General features: G+C 43.4%; 1 protein-coding gene across 2 annotated transcripts in view; it reads right to left on the bottom strand.

Moving 5' to 3' along the window:
* CEP170B (centrosomal protein 170B) overlaps positions 1-10,858 on the bottom strand; it is an 87,261-nt gene that overhangs the window by 38,474 nt on the left and 37,929 nt on the right. For both annotated transcript variants that reach the window (XM_032768807.1, XM_032768808.1), the window contains exons 7-8: positions 3,165-3,278; positions 1,825-2,301 (exon numbers count right to left, since the gene is read on the bottom strand). In XM_032768807.1, the coding sequence (XP_032624698.1) occupies positions 1,825-2,301; positions 3,165-3,278 (591 nt within the window). The remainder of the gene's footprint in view (positions 1-1,824; positions 2,302-3,164; positions 3,279-10,858) is intronic.

Genomic DNA, 10,858 nt, shown 5'->3' with positions numbered 1-10,858 from the left:
GGGGTTCCCCGGGCAAGGTTTTGGGGGGACCAGTGTACCAGGCACTGGAATTCCTGGTTGGTGGCAGCGCTACAGGTTCTAAGCTGGTAATTAAGCTTAGAGGAATTCATGCTGGTAACCCATCTTTTGGACGCCAAGGTTCAGAGTGGGGAATTGTACCATGACACATCCGCATATTGAAACTTCACATTATCTCACTCTCTCTCCCCTAACCTCATGTAGAGACTGAGCGTGCAGACACACAGCTGTACAGAACACCATATGGAAAAATCCTAGGGGCAGATGAGCAAATACCTGCCACCAGCCCCTGGCATCTCTCTGGAAAGGAAGAGCACTATTCCAGTGCATTCCCAGACACTGCAGCCGAGGTTCACATCCGAGACAACAAAACGCAGTCGCATAGGGTATGTCTACACTGCAGTTAGAAACTCGTGGCTGGCCCATGCCAGCTGACTTGGGCTAAGGAGCTGTTTAATCATGGTGTAGATGTTCGAGCTCGGCCTGAAGCCCAATCTCTGGGAACACCCACCTCTGAGGGTCCCAGAGCTCGGCTGCAGGCTGAGCCCAAACGTCTACATCACAATTAAGCAGCCCCTTGGCCCGAGCCAGCTGTGAATGTTTAATTGCAGTGTAGACATACCCTGGAAGACACCAGAGCTCCTTCGCTACACAACCTTCTCAAACACTACACACCATGGCAGATTACGCCAAAGGTAAGCAAGACTGTCAACATCAGAAGATTTTTTTTGGACGAGGGCCTAGTGACTTCTCCTTTGAAGGAAGCCGGTGTCTTGCCATCCCGTAAAGGGCCATTAATCTCAGCCACTGGTGGACCTGACAGCCCTCCTCCTTGACTTTAACAGGCAGGAGGATTACAAACTGTAGCTCCTCCAGCACTTGCAAGGCCTCCATGAGCAAACTGGTGGAAATTCACAAGATGTTGCCTTTTCCCCATTTGACAGTGAACTGGGCTGACAGAGGTGGACAAACTAGTTCAGGTCAAATAGATCGTGGGGGGAACTTCCAAAGGCTCAGATGGACCTTAGATGCCCGACTGCCATTAGCAGTGGGACACCAAACTATTTTCGGCCTTTGAAAACCTTCCCCTCCTTATCTGCAAGAGATGACAGAAGACACCTCACAGTGACAGGCGTGCCTCTTCCCAAAGGCAGGCAGCCTGGGTTCACCTGGAACAGTTAAATAGTGGGGGAGGCGGGATTCAGATACACTTTGGTTAAGGAAAAGAACCTCTCTCACAGCCATAGCACAGAATTTCAATAACCTCTGTCCCCATTCCTCAGACTCTGCCTCTGGAGCTCTAGCCCTCACCCACTGTCTTGGAATTGTGACTGTCCACTCTATACCAAGAGCAAGGGCGATTACCTACATTTGGCAATTGTGAACCTAGTGCTAAAAAAGCAAACATCATTCCTACCCCGACAAGGGGCCAAGAGAAGAGATTAACAAACTGTTAAACCTGTTTCTAACCTGCCTTAACAGCATGAAGAAAAACTCGAACATCTGAAACTGAAACTGTTTGAGACGAGTATGTCTGACAACGCGTCGTGATAAAGCCGGGGGGAACCAGGTTAGAGCATTCCACTGCCAGCATCACAAGTGGCATCCATGTCCAGCAAGTGGGTAGCGGCCAGCTCAACTAAGCTTAGAAGTGTCGACAGTGATTATAAAAATACCTGTCACAGAGAAGTGGTTCTTACCCTGTGAACTTTGGGCCGAGAAAAAGGGCAACATTTTTTCCCCTTATTTATGGTGTACTTGGAAGGCAAGCACATGGACTAGCCAGCATGAAAACCAACAGCTTACCTTTCAGTGTCCTCACATGAACCGGAAGATCACTCTTTGTACTGTACACATCATCTCCAGGAGACTGCCTTCTCATCAAACTTGGGTCATTCTGAACCAGCCAATCAGCCACCTTGCTCTCCGCTGACATCATCTCTGTGTGACCCGCATCCTTCCTGAAAGGTCTTCTCTGTCTGAGTGAAAACTTAGTTACATGATCTTTTATCTTTATTTTACCAGGGGTACAGTCATCAAATTCAATGGTAAAAGAGGCATGGCTTTGCACAACGGGTGGCACCACAGCATTGATGTCCTTCGTTGGGATTTCATGGACCTGTGTTTCCGGAGATTTTGTCAGCTGTTGGAATTCCTTCGTTGGGATTTCAAAATAACTGGGTTCTCTTCTGAATGCATACACAGACTGTTCCTGGGAATCTCGATAAGCAATAACGTTACCATTGATCTCCCCTTCATGCTGGGATATCTCCTTCGTTCTTTCTATAGATACAAAAATATAGAAGAACACACCCTACAGGCACCACATCAATGTTCGATTAAAAGCCTAAATTACTATATATGGTAACTGTATAGTTCGATTGTTTGTATACCACCCTCATCGCTGTAGAATCTGAGAACCTCAATAAGCAACATGACTAACATCCGTTATGTATGGTCTGTTCTCTCTCTCCCCAGAAGAAGAATAGTGTGTGCAGTGCAACATTTATTTGGGTAGATTTTTTGTTTTATTTTGGGAGGTTGTTGGGTTGGCTCCCCCCTGAATTTGTAGGTTGCTCTGTGTTTATGTTAGAGAAGGCAGGATGATGAAGTGGACCTTGAACATGGAGCAGAAGGTGGTGGGGCTTGGGGTGTCCTTAGGTTCCTGTGCAACTTCATCCCACAGTTAATAACTATAGCCAAGTTTATACTTCAGTTGTAATTTCTTAAGCCCCGATCCTGCATGATCACGTCAGCCTCTACTTAACTGTAGACACATAAGTGATTTCCATGGGACTACCTGTGGATATGAAGCTAGGATCAGAGCTTGATTTCATAATTATTAGTGTCCTTCATGGTGTTAACAGAAATCAAGCAGGCCCCTTGGGGTGGTATTCTTCGTATTTATTTATTTGGAATTAAAAGTGTATTACCAAGGCAACTTTCACTATTTATCATTTCATACATGTCAAGCAAACACACATTATTTAATTTCCCCTTATTCCCATTTTGTTTTAAACAAAAATATTACAAATGAATGGAAATTTAAAGAGTACACGAATTTTAGTCACTAGAATTCTGAAGGAGAGTGTCGTGCAGTAGGAAATAAAGAGAATTAACTTTCCCGAAAAGACCATCTCCATTACCTGAATAATGTTCTTCTTGCCTTCTGTCCTCCTGCCTTTCTAGTTTGTTATTTGCATCATCTTCTCCCCACCATGAAGGCTGACCATAAAGGGGTGTGCGATAAGGAGCTGTCTCTGGGAAGGAAAAGCAAGAAGTTACCATGAAAGCAAATATCAGTAGAAGGTGGCTATCAGATTCACAAAGGCAACAGAGTACAGTCTGCTAACAGGGAGGTGCAAGTGGACTGATGGAGTCTCAATGGACTTTGTTATTCTCAAGCAATTTTCCAGCATTTCACTACAAAATATTGTTGGCTCAAACTGCTAGCGTCTCCTCCCAATTTAGTTTAGACCCCGAGTTTTGGTGGATGAGGGGAGCAGGGAGAAAGAAAGAAGGGGCAAAAAAGGAGAGAAATTGCAATGAAGACTGACTGTTTTCTTTTGGATTTTAAGTATGCCCTGCTATGCTGCAAACCCAAATGGTAGCATTATCTTATTGCTGAGAAACCAAAGAGTGACTCTACCACAATTCATTGTCCCAGCTGAGCAAAATGCAAAAAGCAAAATAAATGTGAAAAAAAGTGAAATTTAAATTCCTCCAGGTTTTCAACAGACATGGGCATCTTAAATGGAGGACTTAACTGTGTCTCTTTAAACTTACAGTTCCCAATCGGCAGTTCTATTGGATGCAAACCTCCAGGGGAAAATCATGGCAGCTTTGTCTTTGATGGATTGCAGGACTGGGCTCAGTATGCAAACACAAAGTAGTTAAGATGAAGGGAGGTATAAATAAGAGAAAGTCTGCAGTAAAAGCCAAATCCTGCCTACAACCCCAATCCTGAACAACAGGATCGGGCTGGCACTCTCTTACGGTGACTTTTCACTGCAGAGTTAAGTGAGCTGCAGTCAAGTTATTTCTCTTGCAGTAGCTCAGCATGAGAGACAGCAGCCACACTGCGAAACGACACTCTTGCTGCTGCAAGATCCTCCATCTACACTGGTGCTACCAGGGCACATCTCACAGTTCCTAGTGCTGGGATACGCTGAGCCTCATTACAAATCCTTTCTCAGTGTCCCGTGGGAGACTTTCTTTCCTTACTAGGCACATGGGTGGAAGTGGTGTAAGGTCTTGACATTTAAACCAGTTTGACTGGGCATGCTCCAGATTTCTGTCAGCGACCTTCATTCCAACCCATGGCAAGCAGGGATCCTACCCTGAGCAATGACCTGTGCTGAATGCCGGTGCTGCTCTGAACCATGCAATGTTTATATTGGAAAGAGGAGACTGATACAGCGCAGGGGTGGGAAGAAATCCTTTCCCCCATTACTTCCCCAAGACTAGAGTGAGAGATAGTAGATCCTCTGTGTGGCCACCATGCTATCTTCAGCCCACAAAGCCACAGAAAGTAACCAAAGGCAACTCAGACTCATTACGGGCTAAGCACACTATACACTCAACTTCACTCCCTCACTCACTCTCCAATGAAAAGCTGGATTGGCATCTATGAATTACAGATGATGACTCTCGGGTTGATACATAAGGGTGAATTTCAGGTTGATACATAAATATTGTCATGAGCAAATCTGCATAACCTTGTTACGAGCCTGCAGAACGATTAATTGTTTCTATAATCCAGGCCCCATTGTACTGGCCATTTGCCCTCCCGCCACACACATGCACACACAAAGAAGAGAGAGATGGTCCCTGTCCCAAAGAGTGAAAGAAACCTAGACTTCTAGAGTTGCTGGATATCACCATGTAACCCATATTGTGCAAAGTACAACTCACACAACTCATACAGTTGCTTGGTAGCCACTTAGCCTTGATCCTGCAGTAACCTCTACTCAGGCAGACGTCTCCTGTATTGGGATTCAATGAAGCGCTATGCGATTTCAGGGATTCACTCAGATATCCATGCAATGTCAGGTCTTTGTTATGAGAAAACGATGGCTAATGGAACTGATCAAAAAGTTTCATTCAAAAACACTGTCCCCATGAAATCTGGTCACATGGGGAAAAACCCCAAACATTTGCATGAACATAACCGGACTTTCTAGAAATATTCTATATTCCGCCGCATCCTAACCCTCCTGCCCGGGAAACGGTTACCATTTATTGTTTATCACTCTTTTTTCTGGAAGGTGCCTTGGCAATGCCAGTTTTGATTGGTCAGCTGAATCATATAGTGTGAATTCCCCACTGAAGTTAATTAAGATCAGCGTCCTAGGATGGGTCCTAGGTATTCAGGGAATTTCTTCACGTTTGTAAAACATTTAGCTGATCCTGATTAGGGCCTCCGGATGCTACTGTAATGTAAAAAGTAAAGATTATACCCCCCAGCTTGCCTGAGACAAGGTTTTCTTTGCTTATTTAAAGAGGCAAGTAAAACAGCTGTCATTTGTGGTTCTCAGCATGGCGGGGACCAAGAGTGGATGGCACACTTGGGCTAGCAGATGCTCATAGCAATTTCACAAGCATGAATATCTGTACTCTTGAGTCCCTCATACCTACGCATTAGATGCCTCCAGCAACGGCAGCTATCAGCATGTCCATTATTGGACGTATTTTAAATCCTGACTTCTTCTATGGCATCATATTCATGTTACGGCTGCCTAGACAGCGGTTACTTGACTTGTGCTTTAAAAACCACACACTGAGCTGTTGAAAGGAATCGTCAGACTGCCGCTGCACTGATCTATCTTGCCAGCTTAGTGTGGAAAGGATGGGAATTAGTTCTTATTGCTATGGCAGCAATAGGATATACAGTTAAAAAATATGTCTGAAGGAAGAGTTAACCCCGCCCCCAACCTAACAACCACTGCTTGGAATATTTTAGAAGAAATCCGAATGAGAAAGTAATAAATCCGGAATGCTGGCTTTGAAAATGACAGTCCAAATATAGTCATTTTGTTTTAAAAATACAGCATTTACTGACCACAGGACCTTCCCAAGGGCTTTTCTTCATGTACAGAAATTAAAAACATATTGTCTCTCGTAGGACTACAGATCAACTGAGGTTGAAAACTTATCTTATGTACTTTCTCCCCACAGCGTTTAAAAGAAAGCTACATTCACAGTGCTCATGCGGCCTTTAAAAATTCAAAGAAGGAAGATTTCTCACCATGAATGAATTGTAATTGCTAAGCGATAGGTATCACAAATAGGTACTGGCAAACCATTTAAAAACCTTTAAGAACATAAGAATGGCCATACTGGGTTAGACTAATGGTCTATGTAGCTCAGTAACCTGTCTTCCGACAGTAGCTGATGCCAGTTGCATCAGAGGAAATGAACAGAACACGTAATCATCAAGTGATCCATCCTGTGTTGCCCATTCTGGCAAACAGAGGATAGGGACACTTCAGAGCATAGTTTTCAATCTCTGCCCATCCTGGCTAATAGCCATTGATGGACCTATCCTCCAAGAACTTATCTAGTTCTTTTTTTAACCCAGTTATAAGTCTTGGCCTTCACAACATCTGCCAGCAAAGAGTTCCAGAGGTTGATTGTGCGCAGTGTGAAGAAATACTTCCCTTTATTTGTTTTAAACCTGTTGCCTATTAATTTCATTTGGTGACCCCTAGTTCTAGTGTGATGAGGAGTAATTAACACTTCCTTATTTACTTGGTCCACACCCGTCATGATTTTATAGACCTCTGTCATATCCCCCTTAGTCGTCTCTTAGTTCTGACAGAATTGCAGGGTCTCAATATGTGGATGAGATGATGGTGTAGGGAGCAGAGGTTCAGATTTATTAGGAACTGGGGAAACGTTTGGGAAAGAGGGAGCCTATCTAGGAAGGATGGGCTCTAGCCAAACCAAAAAGGAACTGGATTTCTGGCATGTAAAAATTAAAGAGGTTATACAGCAGTTTTTAAACTAAGTGCTGGGAGAAGGCCAACAGGTACAGAGGAGCATATGGTTCAGACAGAGACATCCCTTTGGGGAGGATTTGGTTGAAACTATAGCAAAGAACAGAATTATCAGACACATAGATTAACATGATTTGTTGGGGGAAGGGTCAATGGGGGCTTCTGTAAAGAGAAATCATGCCTCACCAATCTACTACAATTCTTTGAGGCATGAACAAGTATATGGACAAGGGGGATCCAGTGGATATAGATTACTTGGACTTTCAGAAAGACTTTGACAGAGTCCCTCACGGAAGGCTCTTAAGCAAAGTAAGCAGTCATGGGATAAGAGGGAAGGTCTTGTCATGGACCAGTAACTGGCTAAAAGACAGGAAACAAAGGGTAGAAATAAGCGGTCAGTTTTTAGACTGCAGGGAGGTAAAATAGTGGACTCCCTCATGGGTCTGTACAAGACCAAATACTGTTCAACATATTCATATATGATCCAGAAAAAGGTGTAAATAGTGAGATGGCAACATTTGGAGATGATACATAACTACTCAAGGTAGTTAAGTCCAAAGCAGACTGCAGAGAGTTACAAAGCGATCTCCCAAAACTGGGGGACCGGGCAACAAAATGGCAGATGAAATTCGATGTTGATAAATGCAAAGTAATGCACATTGGAAAACAATCCCAACTATATATAAAAAATGATGGGGTCCAATTTAGCTGTTACAACTCAAGAAAAAGATCTTGGCGTCATTATGGCTAGTTCTCTGAAAACATCCACTCAATGTGCAGCAGCAGTCAAAAAAGCTGAAAGAATGTTAGGAACTATGAGAAAAAGGATAGAAAATAAGAGAAAATATCATCATGCCACTATATACATTCATGGTACGCTCACATCTTGAATATTGCATGCAGTTCTGGCTGCCCCATCTCAAAGAAGATACATTAGAATTGGAAAAGGTACAAAGCAGGGAAACAAAAATGATTAAGGGTATGGAACAGCTTGCACGTAAGGAGAGATTAAAAAGACTGGGAATATTCAGCTTGTAAGAGAGATGACTAAGGGGGGATATGATAGATATCTGAATGGTGTGGAGGAAGTGACTAAGGAAATGTTATTTACTCTTTCACATAATACAAGAATCAGGGGTCATGAAATGAAATAAATAGGCAGGTGGCTTAAAACAAACAAAAGGAAACAGTACTTCACATAACACACAGTCAACTGTGGAACTCATTGTCAGGAGATGTTGTGAAGCCCAAAACTGTAAGAGGGTTCAAAAAAGAATTAGGTGAGTTCCTGGAGGATAGGTCCATCAATAGCTATTAGCCAAGGTGGTCAGGAACGCACCCCCATGTTCTGGGAGTCACTAAACCTCTGACCGCCAGAAGCTGGACATGATGACAGAGCATGGATCACTTGGTGATTGCCTGTTTGGTTCCTCCCCTCTGAAGCACCTGGCATTGGCCACTGTTGTAGGACAGGATATTGCGCTGGATGGACCATTGGTCTGATCCAGTATGGCCATTCTTATGTATCTGTGAAGACAGAATGAAACATGGGGAGGGGGAAGCAAAAAAAAAAAAAGAAAGAAAGAAAAAGAAAACAAAAATTGACTAGCCAGATCCTCAGCCCCTCTTTCTAGCTGCTTTATGCTGCTCCAGTAGCCCTAGAGGGGCAGCTGGGTATTCCCTTTGTGTAGGGGATCCATGGGTGACAAAGATGGCGCAATGCCCAGTGTAATGAACATATCAAAGTTGGAAGGGGCATGGTCAGAGTGCACTGCTCTGGGTGGCCATTCCAGCCAGCACTCATTAGAGCAGCCTAAAGTCTGCTCTACCTTACACTGCCAATATTGAAAGCCAATTAATGCCCTCTACCTCCTAGGGGGCACCGAACAGCGCACAGAGTCTGCTCACATGGCTTTGATGGCAAGACCAGATTGGACATGGTACGTTAATAAGTATCAGTATTTTAAGGTTAAATATTTGGGGGGGGGTAAAAAACTGTATTTGTTTTGGGGTTTATCTGCTGTCCCTGATCATCCTAAAGATAAGGGAATAAACTACAACTTCATTCCACTCAACTTCCAAGAAGAATGCAAAGGGCACAGCTAGAAGGGGAGGGGGAGGTGACTGCATTTCTCTCTTTTTATGTCTGGCTAAAATATTTTTCTAGGAACCATTAATTTCCTATTACATTTTAGCTTCTAAATTAAACCCGATTTTAAATAAGCAATTATATTAAGTGAGTGTAGCTTGCTAACTTTCAACTCTAACCCAAAGGGCCAGATCCTCAGCTGATGTAAATCTGCATAGGTCCACTGACTTCAGCAGAGCCACACTGGTTTACACCAACTGAGGATCTGGCCCCAAACGGAGAATTTCTTACATTCTGTGGGGAATTATGGATTATATGATTTTGCCTGCCCTATTATACACACCAACCACCTTAGACACAAGTCGCCTTAAAGACACAGCTTTTCGGCTTTTTTTCCCACAGGGCTGTTGGGAAATGCACAGAAACACAGGAACTGCCCAAACTGCTGGTGCCATGAGGAGCATAAATGAAAAATAACCACTCAGTCATTTAAAACATATTACGGTCAGTCTAACTGATAGCAGCTCATTACCACCCATCTCAGTGCCATCCCAATCTGTCCAGATGATGCCAATTCATTCAAATGTATTTCTTGGCTCAGAAATTCAGGCAGAAAGTCTGAAAACTATTCTTGTAGATGACAGAACTGAGATCAGCATGACCATTCAGCTAGATAAATGTTGAATTACTGGTGACAGTGTCATGCAGAGAAGGCTCCCGACGTGCATGTGTTCTGTTCAGCAATGTATTCCTGTAATGGGGGGATGGGTAGTCTCGTAAAAAAAACCGTGATAAGGCACTAAGGGTCAGGACCAAAAATGCAATCCAGCTGAACAAGGAAAAGAGGAAACTATGCATTAATGCAGCCACTCGGACAGCTTCCTGGGAGAAAGCTCTCACGTTACACACGCACCTTTGATCACGATGGGGTTCCATTTCTTTGATAATATAACTGATGGGGTTCCTGGCAGCCTCCTGGTTTCGTGCCAAAGGCTGATACTTACCCAGTAGCCCAAATAAGGTTAAAATTACGAAGGAAAAAAGAGACAATAATGGTAAATTCCTTTGCTGACGAGAGGATAACCAGTTTTTGAAGCTTGCTATTCACAACAAAAGCATCAGAAATCTACGCTGCCTCAGTCAAGCCTTTTTTGATTAATTATTAATAGCACAACTTCCATCTTCAGAAGATGTAGTATAGCAGGCTCATTAAGGAACAGGCCTGGGGGAGGGAGATCCAATTTTAATATTTTAAGTCAAGTAATTCCTAAAACCTCTATCGCTTTTTCTAATAGTAGGTTACAATTTACCTGAGGGGCAGGGAGGCAGGAACTAAAGAAATCCTTGGCAGTTTTTATCGGTAAGGGTTTTTTTTTTAAGTGGGGTAAACCTATACCATGGTCTCTTGTAAACATTAATATTGGAGGTTTTTGCATTGCAATGGCCAAACTTATCTGTATCAATTATTTAGTCAGGATTCGATGTGCTGTAGGTTCCTCAAAACTGGATCGGATGAGATACAGATATAGATAGCTGCACATCTAAGACGGTGGTTTCTCTTATCCTCTAATGCAGCTGTTACCATGACCTCAGGGTGAAAGTAGCCAAAGGGCTAAATCCACCACTACACAAGCAGCAACAGCTCCCACTGACTCCACGTGAGCTGCACCAGCTTGCTCCAGTGACGGATTTGGCCCCAAGATTTGAAAACTGCCCATTTCATTTCAAGTACACCACAATTTAACTACACAGA

This window comes from Chelonoidis abingdonii, chromosome 4 (assembly GCF_003597395.2).
Source record: "Chelonoidis abingdonii isolate Lonesome George chromosome 4, CheloAbing_2.0, whole genome shotgun sequence".
Lineage (NCBI taxonomy): Eukaryota > Metazoa > Chordata > Testudines > Testudinidae > Chelonoidis > Chelonoidis abingdonii.
Note: the sequence above shows the minus strand (reverse complement) of the source record. Positions and strands in the feature narration are given on the sequence as shown.